Source organism: Rhinatrema bivittatum, chromosome 5 (genome assembly GCF_901001135.1).
Source record: "Rhinatrema bivittatum chromosome 5, aRhiBiv1.1, whole genome shotgun sequence".
In the NCBI taxonomy this organism is placed as follows: domain Eukaryota; kingdom Metazoa; phylum Chordata; class Amphibia; order Gymnophiona; family Rhinatrematidae; genus Rhinatrema; species Rhinatrema bivittatum.
The window spans coordinates 239,663,224-239,677,316 of NC_042619.1; the positions used below are offsets into that span (position 1 = coordinate 239,663,224).

At 43.2% G+C, this 14,093-nt stretch overlaps 1 protein-coding gene across 7 annotated transcripts in view; it reads right to left on the reverse strand.

The window, feature by feature from the left end:
* Positions 1-14,093, reverse strand: part of IL10RB (interleukin 10 receptor subunit beta) — a 32,783-nt gene that overhangs the window by 6,873 nt on the left and 11,817 nt on the right. For 3 of the 7 annotated variants that reach the window (XM_029603566.1, XM_029603561.1, XM_029603564.1), the window contains exons 2-5: positions 10,600-10,723; positions 9,216-9,391; positions 8,107-8,273; positions 1,553-1,697 (exon numbers count right to left, since the gene is read on the reverse strand). In XM_029603566.1, the coding sequence (XP_029459426.1) occupies positions 1,553-1,697; positions 8,107-8,273; positions 9,216-9,391; positions 10,600-10,688 (577 nt within the window). In that variant the 5' untranslated portion in view covers positions 10,689-10,723. Of the gene's footprint in view, positions 1-1,552; positions 1,698-8,106; positions 8,274-9,215; positions 9,392-10,599; positions 10,735-14,093 lie in introns of all 7 variants that reach the window. The other 4 variants (XM_029603562.1, XM_029603563.1, XM_029603560.1 and 1 more) reach the window with 4 other exon arrangements.

Genomic DNA, 14,093 nt, shown 5'->3' on the forward strand with positions numbered 1-14,093 from the left:
AGAGGCCACCGTTAGATGGGAATGTAGAGAGGACTCGTTTTCTGATTTTACAGTACTACTGGAACATGGGCAATGTGACGTTTTGGTCACTGTGTAATGCTGTCCAGCCCTGAACGCCACATGGTTCCATGAGTGGAATTCTATTTGGTTTATACCAGCTCCAACAAGTCTGAGAATTAGAAGCAGGTGCAGGCCTTGAACAGGGTGGTAATCCATCACTGGGCTTTAAACCACCCTCCCCCCTCCCCCCTCCTTCCTTCTGTGGGTAAGCGCCAGGATCAACACTTGTACTTTTATCTGTGGAAAATTTAAATGGGTTCAGAAGTAGGGTTAGGAAGGGAGATGCCACAATGCACGGTTTTTAAGTTTGAAAATGCAAACATCATGCATGGGAGGGAAAAGGCAACGGAGATAAAGCAGGGGCAAATCTCTGTGGGTCCATTTTCCCTAGACAAATTTTCAAAAGGGAAAAGTAGGCACACGTTTTTCTTTTGAGGTGCAAAAATCAGAGTAAAAGGACCTGTGGATTTTGCAACTCCCTACGAGTTATACTTTTCATAAACTTCATAAGGAGACGGAATAGAGATTTGTTAGGATGTGTGATCTTCATATATCTTGAAGTGTATCTCTGCAATAGTTACTATGCTAGAAAGGCCTTACAAAAGTATTTGCTACAATTCAGGAGGTAAAAAGCAGGGGCCCAACCACATGCCTTAGGGTTTAGTGTTAATGTGGGCAGCCTGGGTTCCATTCCTGTCCCTTGGACGTTGTACAGTAACAAGAGGCCTGGGTGCCATCCTCAGCTTGGACTCCCACTGACGTATCACCAGATACCAGCCCTGAGAAAACATGCTGAATGCCTAACTAAAGGTGAACCACACCAGACAGCCAGATAAGTCTGTACTTACCTGGGCAGGTGGCTGCGGCCTGTCAAGGATGCCTCCCCATCACCTTCCTGAGTTAAACTGTGCATTCGGTACACATTTTACACAGAACCCACTTTCATTTTATTTTTTTAAACTCCCAATGCATTAGCCTACCATTGGCTTACTGCATCAGGAGTTAAAACAAATTAATCTGGGCGTTAGAAACGTGCTCTGAAAACCAGTACACAGCTTCTTAACACCCAGAGGATTGCATCTGCCGGTCAGTTGCTGGTCAATAACCAACATTAAGAAATGTCTCTGGAGAAGGAGAGTGGAGGGGGAAATCTCTCCTTAATGCCTTTAATGGAACAGTTGCTAAATACAGGGAAAATGTTTTGGGTGTGCCACAGGAAGCCTCTCTGAGGAGAGCTGGATGAGAAGTGCATGATTTCTACTGATAGGAAGGTGGGTAGGAGCAAGCAGACATTTATATGCAATGGCTTACCAATGATAGTTGAAATCGCTAAATACTAAAGTGCTGGATGCTTACTGAACCCACTGTCTCTGCCCCGCTGGGCATATGTTCCCATGGCAAAAGGCACTTGAATACAGATCTGAATATATTTTGCAGCCAAATGGTTGAGAGCCAGCACACTGGCTTAAGCTAGCCATGTTAAAGAGATTACCATCGTCTGTGGTCCTCTCGCAGTGCACACCACTGAGCTGTCCCCTCTGGTTATAGTCCTCAGCAACCGCTTGAACTTCAAGGCAGTACATTGTCCAGGGATCCAGGCCAGAGAGTGTTTTGATGTTCTGGGTAGTGACTGCAGTCTGAAATGTTGGGCATAAACAAAACAGTCTATGAGCGGTGCCTGAACAGCCTGAAACTAAACATCTACATCCTGGTCTAATGCAAGGAGCTAAAGATTGAATGCAAGAGCTGAGGCTATTATGGGTGCAGATGACAGGAAACAAAATTGATGTTAAAAAGCCTGCCAAAACTGAGATACTATTTGTGGGAAAAGAATCCCCACAGATTCTAAGCTTGTCCTTGATCCTGGAAAAGGTCGTTTTGCCAGTGAAAGAGAGAGTGAAGAGTTTGAGAACAGTGTTGGATGTGATGCTTACAAGCATGTGTAGAGTCATCTGGTTCGAAAACCATTTTCTTCCTTCGCCGAGCTGTTTTGACAATGCAAATGTAGCTTTTTTTTGTAATTTAAAGTTTTGAGACAATTACAACAGAACAATATACACAATAGACAATGGTATAATGGAATAGAAGTACAAAGAAAACATCCCTTTCTACAGAAGTGAAATTGATGTAATCTCATAACAGAGGGGTGAAAACAGGGAATAATAAACCATTGCAAACCCTCAAGTTGTGTCATTTGTGTGCCCCCATGAACCCCCCACCCTAGTCCCTATGTTATCCTGCTAAGGTTGAGTAATATTAATGGAGAGCATATATAACATGTATGAGATGAAAAAAATAAAGATTACCAGTATGGGTTGGTTGCTGTCTAGGCAAGTGTGCGCAATAACTAAGACAGTCAAACCAAATTTACCCGCCAAACAGTATACGGCTGCCATACCTTTCGGAAACGCCCAATGGTTTTCTATTTATGTAAATGTAGCTATTCTGATCCAAAATTTTCTTTTGTCTAGGCTTCATTACTGCAATATCCTTTTACATTGGCTTGCCCAAGGGAAAAAAAAATACTCGTAAATTGCAACTTGTTCAAAATACGGGGGCCCTCTTACTCGCTGGTTCTGTTTTATAGAGGTTATTTTGACCTTTAAATCCCTCTATAAATTTTGGGCTCATGTTATCTCCGAGAATGCCTAGTAAAGTACACTTCTGTGTATACGTTAAGGTCAGCTCTTTTGTTGGTTCTTTCAATAAAAAAAAAAAAGGGGGGGGCGCAAAGTCAGCCAGAACCAGACAAATGACTTTCTTGCACTGCATCTGCTATTTGGAATATACTTCCAAAAGAGCTTTAGAGTGGATGTAATATGCACTGGACCTACAGAGAGTTTTTTGGCACTAACCGTACACAGGTATGTAATATGGGTTTTAGTGCCAAAAAATAAAAATCTTCGTATGGGTGCATGCACATCTCATGAAATATGGCATTTAGCTATTGCTATTCCCCAGCAATGCAGATAGCTTAAAGCACATTTTCTTAAACACTGGAAATTTAACTCCTGGGTCAGAAGGAAGAAACCTTAACTCACATTTCTGATGGCCATGTTCTACTATTGCTGTGCCCGGTGTGGTAGTGTTTAGCTGTTTCTACCAAACCGGGCACAGCAATAGAATAACTTTGGCCACCAGAAGCTTGGGTTTACTGCACCTCGGTCTCAAGAGTTTAATTTCCAGTAAGCTCTCGGAGCAGACCCCTACAGCTGAACAGTACACCGACAGTGCTTCAATTTTGGTAAACTCTATATGCCCACCCCAGGGAGCTTACATTTTGTTCAGCTAGCTGTAAGAGCCCATCCAGAGAGTAAATTATTGCATCTAAGGCCATTTTGGCAAAGCATAAGCTCTTGGGGCAGGCACCTACAGCTAGCTTAAAGCATAAAACTCTAGGGGGCATCTGCAGCTAAACAAGATGCCAAAGTCACTGGAACTTTAACTTCTCTGTCTGAGGTGGCATACACTCACATTTCTGGTGGTCAATGCCGTCTACTATTGTGTCCAGCATGGTACTCCACCTCAGACCCAGGAAGGACTCACACAGAAATGTAAGTTCTCAGAAACTGGAGCCTACAGTTGAACATTGTGTAAGCTCTCCAGGGAAGGCACCTACAGCTGAACAGTATGTCACATTCAGGATGCACAACACTAAAGTGCATACTATGCAGCTAAGGTCCTTCCCAGAAAGCTTATAGTTTGCAAAGCTGCGAGCCCCAGAGAGCTTACGCTGGTCCTGTAACTCCTTTTTGGTCTGAGGTGGAGTAAACTTACATTTCTGGTGGCTAAAGTTATTCTATCACTGTGCCCAGTGTGGTAGAAACAACTAGATGCTACCACATGGACAGAGCAATAGAGTATCATGGGGACCAGAGAGGTGAGTTTATGCTACCTCAGGCCAAGGCATTAAAACACAGGAGGCACACTCTTGTCTCTGCCTCAAATTTGGTCTTATCTGAATTAGTTTTAGTTTAGTTTGATTGTTTTACAATTTAATATTAACTATATTGTGTGACCTTTTTGTAATGTTGTTTGTATTTATTCTTTTTTTGCACAGATTTAAAAGCTTGATTTTAGTACAATAGAGTACTTTCTTTCACCAAAATATAATTTTACCCATTGTTCCCCAAAGAGCAAATAGGGCAAGTTGCTTAGCCATAAAATAGGGTTCTTTATAGATAGCAGAATACATTTGCTATGACATGCGGGTGACATCTGACGGCACTAAATGGATTAGTCTCTCAAGACTCAGCAAAAATCTTAGAGAATGCGTGCTGGTTCCCACACACATACTGCCTCATGAGTTCTTCGGTCCATTAGGAGCTATAGTGAGGAAGTTGACTCGCCAGGGAGATGGGCAAGAAATAAGCATGGCTAAGTCATCCTGTCCATGAAGAACCCTGTTTACAGGTAAGCAAACTGTTTCTCAGTTGAAAAGCAGGGCTGATTTAGCCATTAAACATGTAGGGAGTCCCAAGCTAAGGGTCACACACCAGAGCAAAAACTGAATGAGCAACCTTGTCCCACCAATGTAAGGTGGACTACTAGGTGAGCAGGTTGCACGAAACTGTTTGTACAAAATTAGTGTCATTTCTGGATTTGCTGTCCAGGCATTAGTAGAATGAAGAAGATGTGCACAGACAAACAAGTTGCAGCTTTGCAGATGTCTTCAATTGAAGTGGCCTTGAGATGAGCCACTGACGTCACCATGGCTCTAACCTGATGAGCCTTGACAGGGTCTGTTATTTGCAAGCTAGCTAGTGCATAACAGTGTGAAATACAGTCTTCTAGCGAATTAGAGTTCTTTTTAAAAACTGCTGCTCCCATTCTCTTAGGATGAAGAGATATGAACAACTGGGAAGCTTGACGATGAGGCAGAGTCCTTCTCAAATAGTAAGCCAAAGCTCGCACAGGCCAATGCAATATTGGTGTGTGGAAAACCGGAGCTCATGACCGAGCTCCTGCTTTCCTAGAGCACATAGATGCACCTCTCCGGGGCACCTGATGTAATATTTAAATGGGCTGCCACGGTACAAAGGAGGCGCTAGGGAAAATTGTGCGCCCCTAGTGCCTCCTCGGCAGCAGGCGCCCAGCGGGTTAGGAAAACGGACACTTGTTAATTGTGCATCCCTTTTCCTAACCTGACTGCCAGCACACTTTTTTTTAGGGTTCTCCTTTTACGGTTCCTCCAACTTAACATTGCCATGATATTAAGTCGGAGGAACTACAGCAAAGCAGTATTTTCTGCTTTTCTGTAAACCTTTTGGGCTCCTCAGGAATTAACACCTGCTCCAGGTCAGGCATTATTTTTGATAAAAAATGTGCACGTCAGGCGTACATTTTTTTTTGCTTTGGGGGAAATAGCTAATAGCTTCATCAACATAAATCTACATGAATTTACAGGTTGGTCACCCGTTTTGGACATGCTAACCCCTGTGCTGCGGCCAGTGCACAGTATTGCATCGGCCTGTCAGAGTCCAAAGAACAAACGGAGAGCCTTCTCATCTTTATGCACATGACGACTTGGGGAAAAAAAAAGTTAGAAGAGCAATAAATTGATATGTAAAGCTGATAATCGCTTTTAGAAGAAAGTTGGGGAAGCTATGTAGGACCACCGTTATGGAAGAACTGGAGATACAAACATGAGTCTCTTATTCACCGTGATTCATGCCTAGCAGATACGACTACCAAAAACAGCAGTTTCCACGTAAGGAGAGTTAAGAGGCTCAAGACAGACACTTCATGAGCTGAGTTATGATGAAATTACAATCCCAAAGCACAGAGGCTTAGTGATAGGAAGTTTTGAATGCTACAATTCATTCACAAATTTAGATACTAAAAGATGAATGGATATTGGCGCTCCTTCTACAAGATGATTGCATGCCATAATGGCATCGAGGTATACTTTCACAGAGGATGTATTAGGACCAGATGAAGAAGAACGTGAAAACAAATAACTAAGTCCTTTGGCTATAAGCCAAAAACCTCTATTTGAAGTTATCAGACTTTCTAGTCTAATACTTCCTGGCTGAGATCAAGATGTCTTCCACTTCTGTTGGAAGGCGCAGGGAGGAAGCTACTGTGCGTTCAATACCCATGCTATCAAGGCTAGGGAGGAGAGGTTCGGATAACAAAGTTGTCCATCCTCCTGCACACTGAGGGATGGAGAAATCCCAGTGGGATCGGAAGCTGCTCAAATAACTGGATGAGATAGTAGAACCCCTCAGCCTTTGTCAGGCTGGGACAATGAGACTCATTCTTGCAGTCTTGGATTATCCTCATTCAATGGATTGGGGAAGATTGGCATTCTAATGCAATAGAAAAAAGTGTCAGGTGCTGAATTGAACCTGCTTGGAAGCGTGGAATACCTTATCCTTGGGCCACAAAAACCTCCCCCCCCCCAAAAAAAAAGAGACCCCCAAAAACCAAAACACCAGCCATTATAGGGAACTTGCAGCCTGCCTCTTTCTACACCAAGAACACTTCCTTCCAGAGCATTAACTGGCAGTCCATCCAGACCATGTACTCCTAGGGCCCCTCTAGAACCCCCTACGTAAAGTAAAACTATTTTTTTTGTCAGTGATCTGTATGTGAGTGTGAGAGCAAGCACAAGTATGAGAGCAAAATGTGAGACACAGAGAGCAAGTACAAGAGCAAATGTGCAAATGCATATGAAAGCAAGTATGCAAGTGCACATGCATGAGAGCAGGCATGTATCAGTGCATGCATGACAGAGCATGTGTCAGTATGCATAAATGAGCATTAGAGAGCAAGCGATGATCCATGTGACAATACACACGCATGTCAGCAAGCATGCAAGGAATCAGTGGCCATGTGTGAGCAAGCGTATATTTGAGAGAGAAAGTCTGTGCGAACCCTCCACCTCCGACTAATCCATGAAGCTCAGGGTGACTGGAATAAAAAAACAAAAAAAAGGAGTTCAGGTATGGAAAGAGCAGGGTATTTTTAAAAAATCCTTATTAGTTTTAAGAATTGTTTGATGTGTCTGTTTTGAAATATTTTATTGGCGTTTGAGAACTTAACATATAAGAACATAAGAAGTTGCCATGCTGGGTCAGACCAAGGGTCTATCAAGCCCAGCATTCTGTTTCCAACAGAGGCCAAACCAGGCCACAAGAACCTGGCAATTACCCAAACACTAAGAAGATCCCATGCTACTGATGCAATTAATAGCAGTGGCTATTCCCCAAGTAAACTTGATTAATAGCCGTTAATGGACTTCTCCTCCAAGAACTTATCCAAACCTTTTTTGAACCCAGCTACACTAACTGCACTAACCACATCCTCTGGCAACAAATTCCAGAGCTTTATTGGCTATTTTGTCAGTTGTTTTCAAATATCTATTTTTATTAGTATGGCTTTGCTATTATGATTGATGTTTTATATTTCTTGATTTTATTTTTTGATGTTTTATAAAGAATGGTAATGTTCCTGTTTTTTCATTGTTGCACTACATACAGAATCTGGCTTGTTGCAGTTTCTAGTTCAGTTATGTCTGCATATTTCTATTTAGACTCTTTGGTCTGTGATAAAGCGCCCCTGTTTTTCCCCTTTAAACCTGTGCGGGACAAGGCATTTAGCCTTGTCCACCTTAAATCCCATAGAGGGAGAGAGCTCAGCTTGGAACTGGAGAGCGCCCCCCCCCCCTGTCTCCAGGAGCAAGGAGCTCCTGACCTTCTCTGAAGGTTTGTGAGTACACTGTCCGGAGGTAACGCAGTCCTCTGTGATGTTATAGTAATAAAAACTTGAAATTGCATTAGAAAAGGCTGGAGTCGGCATGGTTTTCTGCTCCCATCCAGAAGACTTGCTTGGTCACTCTCACAGGGTTTTCAAGGCAACATGGTGTTATGGGGACCCATCCACTGCTAACTACTACGCCACTGGCTAGAGAGAAAAGAGCAGGCCCTTGCAAAAGATGCAAAGTTGAAAAAATAGAAACCCCTCCCTTTCCTACCTAATGAAATAATTCTGAAAGAAAGAAGCTTAAAAATACAGAATAAAGATTACCTCCGTAACCATTACCTGTGGATTGGGGTCATCTTTTTTCCAGTAGCGCACCTCGTAAGTCCAGCTAGAACCATAACATTCCTTCAGGGACCTTTGTTCATACTCGTGCACAGGATCTATACAGATCACATCCAGATAGCCACTCCGAGACTCCAGAATCACTTGAGGTGGTCCAATGATTGCTGCAGAAGGAAGAATGGAACACAAATGAAAGTTAATGAAGTTTTAGCTATCCCAGTAACCAGCTGCCTTTTCCACTGGAGCATATCACATGCGCTTAGCACATTATATTTCCTAACCTAGCTGCCTGGCCATGTTTGTGAACAGTGAACCTGTTACAATAATAACCATCTCCTATAATACAAAAAGCCCTTCTTGAGCATATATGTGCTTTCTGCTCTTTAGTTCCTGTTGGGGCAACTTTCTCAATGTACATTTATCATGATTTGTACAGAAACCTCAGCAGTACACATGCTCTTACACATCTACATTTATTAAGGAATTCAATAGTGCTTTGTTACTTGTGTTGGTATCCATGGCTTTCCCCATTGTGAGGGGAGGGACTGAAGACGATTAAGGTTATTTACTCAGATTGTAGTCAATATTTACTTTCTCATAGCAGCATGGCTGCCACTGAAAAAGAGGCATTATGGGACTTTTTGGGAGGAAATCTGGGTATCAAATACCTGAACTGAAATAAAAGATATACCTTAATAAATGGCACCCATATAACAACAGAGGTGAACCAGGATTGCACTGGAATTGGGGACAGCGGCAGGTACAATTTATATAGGGATTTGCTTGGATGACCTTAATGGGATCACTGGCTCCAGTTTTGCAAAGGTCGTTCACTTCTACCTGCACCTTTGGTCATCTCAAACAAGGTTGAGCTAAACAAACAGATACACTCTTAAACCAAAACTCTTTACATAATGAAACTGGATTATCTGAGTGAAATAATGTGAGGTGGCAACCGTGTACAACAGCAACAATGACCACGAACAAAGAACTGCATTTCCTCTGCTCGTTTCTCTGTTCTTTTCGGGAAGGTACATGAATAGGACAGCTTCCATTTCCCCTTATTATGGAGAATTTTTTTGCAATAAGAAGAGAGTAAAGCTCACTTTGTGAAAGGGGAGTGAAGTGGATCTTCACCCAGTTGGAGGTTCTGTTCTGGAACTCGGCCCTCACATGCAGATAAAAGTAACCAGCATAAGACAGCCTTGAGAAATCACACTCAAGCCTTTTAATATTTTGGCAAACTGGAACTGGTTTGTAGAAGGAAGTAGACAGAAAATCACTGTAAACAAAAAAAGAAAGACTTTTTTTTCCAAGATACCAAAATGTGTGCTTTACACATACCCCCCACCTTTTGAATCTACAAACAAAAACTCAACCTAAAAATTTCACACAGTAAAGAGATCTAGCAGTCATTCCACTCCGAGAAAACTGATTCTTTGCAGATTAACACAGAAGATGGTCAGCAGATAAAGGTCACTGTCTAGCCAGGCCACTGATTTGTACCTGCTTTTGACTATCATTGGTCTTCTCCCTCCTTTGCCCTACCAGGAGGTCCACATGCACTTGGGCCATTCTGATCACCATTTACAATCCTACCACTTCTGCTGGATGACAACCGTTCCAGGTGTCTGCCACTCTCTCAATGCAGAAGGATTTTCTCTCATTCCCTTTGAGCTACCTTCCCTTCAGTTTCATATGATAATCCCCCTTGTCCTTCAGCTTGTTATTCTATGAAAAATGCTTCCTTCTGGTACCTCACTGAAGCCTACTGGATATTTGAATGTTTAGTTTCATTTTATTCATGCTTTTTTGTGGACAAAAGCCAAACCCAACATGTTACAACAGGCCTAATAGCACACATGAAAAATGTTCTTTTTCACACCTTTCTTCTAGATAGAATGAGGTCTTCAGGCAAGAAAGGAGACAGACATCTATTCAGGCAGGCCAGCAAATACAAATATGCTAGTTGAAGCTGGCGCAGAGGCTGCAGGGCTAGGCTGGATTGGGACAAAATGATGAGAATGGGTGAACCAGTGCTTTGACAACTCAGTGGTTTGTATTTTCCCCTTAACATGCTTGACTCATTGCCAAGTCAATGCTCCTTTTTATTTCAGAGATACCTATCCTACAATGGAGGCAGTACATGCAAATTCACTGTGGAAATCTGGGAAACCCAACTTGTTTACAGCCTTTGAGGCTCTGCATTAGATCAATATGCAAATTGTACAAATCCACTGTTCTGAAAATCGGCCTAGATCACATAGGGAGCAGTTAAGAGGATAAATTATAGTGAATTTGGTTGGAAACAAGTCAGCCAGCAGCAGAGTAGGCTAGCTGTTTAGGAACAGCAAAAGCAAAGCGTTAATACACAGAGAAATGAGATAGGGCATGGATAAGTCACTTGAACAGAGCAGAACAGGGGCTGTGCGAGATATTATAAGGTGACAGCACCTTCATTATGTCTTACCCTGCAACTCCCAAACCTACTTTGTATATTGTGCTGTGTAAGTCATATGCTCTTTGTGTGATATAGGTGGATCCCACTTCAGAATATTCTTCAAATTTACTGACTCCATTCTTACATTTTGCGGTACAGGAACTTCTCCAGACACTGCGAAGACGAAAAAAAAAATAAAAAATTCTCAGTAGATACATTTTCCAAATGACAGGGCTGTAAGTACTCAGCATTCCTCCCACCCCCCCCCGACACAAAATGGGAAAATCCTTCTCGTGTATCAGGCGTGTCGTGTGGCTATCTTGAACACTTGGAAGAACATGGAATCCAAGAGAATTTGCATTTTCAGTCCAAAAACGGATGGCAACTAGAGGCAGGATGTGAACAGGATCTTGTAATTAGGGTGGGGGCCATTCCTGAGGCCATTATCTACTGTAATTTAAAGGGGCATGGGATACACACTGTGATCCCTTAAAGGCTTGAGGATGGAAATGAAGGGGAAAAAAAAAAAAGTGCATGGAAGTAACTTGCTGGTGAGGCAGTTGCTACCCTTAACAAATAAGCCTTGATACTGTTAATGCTTCTCCATCATTGCTCTCTGCTTCAATGGCAGCTGGGGAAAAAGGGGAATTGGATTCAGACAACCAATGAGGGCCCAGACTTTTACGGTTTGGGGAACAAACAGACATGAGTGATAACTTGCTGATGCAGCGCTTACTACCCTTAATCATGAACAGGCAGATTCAATACAGTGCGCTCAGCCGAGCGGTTAATCCGTGGTTAGAGGAGAGTCCACAATCTCTTATGCTATAAGGGGATTAACGCATCCAAAACGCACGTCCAACCCTCTGCAAAACTAATAGCGCTCATCACAAGCAAATGCATGTTGATTAGGTTAACAACTATTCTCCTGATAGAAAAAAAAAGAAAAAAAAGAAAATGCACCCGATGCACACATTTTTTACCCTCAGAAATATTTTTGAGCAGCCCAAAAAAGAAGAAAATACTGCTTTGCTGTACTTCCTCTGACTTAATGTCGTGGTGATATTAAAGTTGAAGGAACAAAAAGGTTCTCCTCCTTTGGGGGGGGGGGGGGGGAACGGGATGTGCTGGTGGTCAGGTTAGGAAAAAACGGACACTTGTAAAATTGAGTTTCCATTCTAACCCGTTGACAGCCACCTCTCCTGTGTGCCCGCTGCCGAGGAGGCGCTAGGGCGCACAATTCTCCCTAGTGTCTCCTTTTTACTGCTGCAGCACATTTAAATATTAAGTCAGGTGCCTCAGAGAGGTCGATAGTGCGCCCGCTCTAACACGCACCAATCATGAGCACCCATTTTCCTCGCACAGGTATTGCATCGGCCTGTAAGCCTGATACTTTTGATGCAACTCCAACATTGCTCCCCGCTTCCACGGCAACAGTTAAGGGAAACTGGATTCAAACAGAGGACCCTGACTTTTACGGGCTGGGAAACTAAGCATGGGGGTAAAGTGCACAGTGCAGCAGATTCTGACATAAGGTTGGATGGATCATTTGGTCCTTTTCTGCCATCAAAAAAAAAAAAAAAAAAAAAAATTCCATTTGAAGGTGCTGAGCAGGACGCAGAGTTTCACAGGCGCATTTAGTTTATGTAAACGCCTTGCTGCATCAGCAGTTAAGGTTTACCTCCACAAACAGGCCAATGCTTTATCACGCACAAAAACATGCATCCAAACTAGGTGCATTTTTCTTCAACATGTGCACATCCACCTCTCCTGGGCGAGCGACAGAATGCTAAGGAGTGCCACACTAAAAGGGATGTACTAGGTAAAATTTGTATGTCCCTAGCACTCAAGCATCAGGCACCCAGGAGACGTGGCTGTGCACCTAGCAGCTGACCTGGTCAGAGCTCCCTCCCCACCCCCAGCAGGGCTGTTCCCAATTGGTCCTTTTCACTGGCACTTGTCAGTGAAAGGACCAATCCCCTTTCAGGACAGCATTCTGAAAGGGGATTGGTCCTTTCATTGACATATGATAGTGAATGGACCAATCAGCGCTGTGATGGAGTGATTAAAAGAGTTTTAAGTGTCATCACCTTCCCTCTGCGAGTCACCGGAACCATCAAGTGCCAATCAAGCCCGCTACCCCGGGCCAGCCAGAGGGTACTGCTCACCTCTCCGTTTGAGCAGCAGGGTGACCACAGAGTTATCCACCCTGCTAGCCACTGCAATGGTACGAATAGGAGGAACCACAGAAAGCAGGATTTTTGTTTTAGTGGTTGAGCCCTTGAGTGTGGCATGCCTTAATGCCAGCTCCCAGGCTGGCATAAAACTTGCATTACAATGGGTGTGTCGGCCACGCGGGAATTTTTTTTAATCAAAGGGTAATAGCTAATAGCGCTCATCACATAAATTGCATGTAGATGAGGCCATTAGCTATGTGCTGTTTGGACGCAAGTCTTGGAAACGCTAACCCCCTTATTGCATCGGGAGTTTTTGCGTGTCCAATCATGTATTAAGCAGTACGCTGCTGAATGCAACTTATTGCATCGGCTCGATTGTAAGAACAATCATATTCTTTTGTGGCTCTTCTAATGTGATCTGATATGGAAGGGATTTCCAGAGTCTGGGTGCTACTGTAGAAAAAGCTTGCTCTTGTCTTAACCTGATCTATCTATTGAACAGAGAGGGGAACTATAAATGCTTTATGTGCAGACCTTAGGGCTCAAGAGGCAGCCTCCTACCAAATGATTCAAGATATTGAGGCCCAGTTCTTTTCAATACCTTAAACGTCCACGATAAAGTTTGAACTTGTGTGATATTTTACATATTTTGTGGTCTATACATCTTTTAAATAAATACAAATTGAAAGCACCTTACTATGCACCAAAAAGGAAGCCAGTGAAGCTCCTTCATCCAATAAAATATTTCAAAACACAGCAGACTCATACATCACCCAATACTTAAAACAAAAAGATAAAACCCCTGCTGTCCATACCTGGGATCCTTTGATTTCCAGATGCCCTGAGATTGTTATGGATTAGCAGGGAAGAGGAGACAGATTGTTGCTCATAGGCTCTCTCCTCTCTCTTATATATACGTGCAAACACATATTCAGATACACGCACCCCTCTCTCCCCCCCTCCCTTTAGAAGCAGAAGTCCAGCGGGCAGCCTCCTGGTCTTGAGGGGGGGGGGGGGTGTGGGGGAAGAGTGCGCTGTTGCTCCTCCTGTGCTGCATGAGCCCAAGGCAGAGGCTTCCTTTTCCTGCTATGGCCTCTCCTCCTTCCGTCCCCTAGCTTCCTTTTTTGGGCTGCGCGGGCAGGAAGGAGACACCATGCTGTCACTGCCCCTGGACCGGTGAGGCTCTAGGCCAGTGGGTTCTCAACCTTTGTCATCATGACACACCTGACGAAAAACACTCACTGCTCATAATCCACAGCGGAAATAAAAATAAATAAAAAGCCAGTATTACTTTCATTGTTAAGAATGACACAAGGGAAAGATAAGTACTCTTTCTGAACAGAAATTACAAAGATAGTAAATCTCCC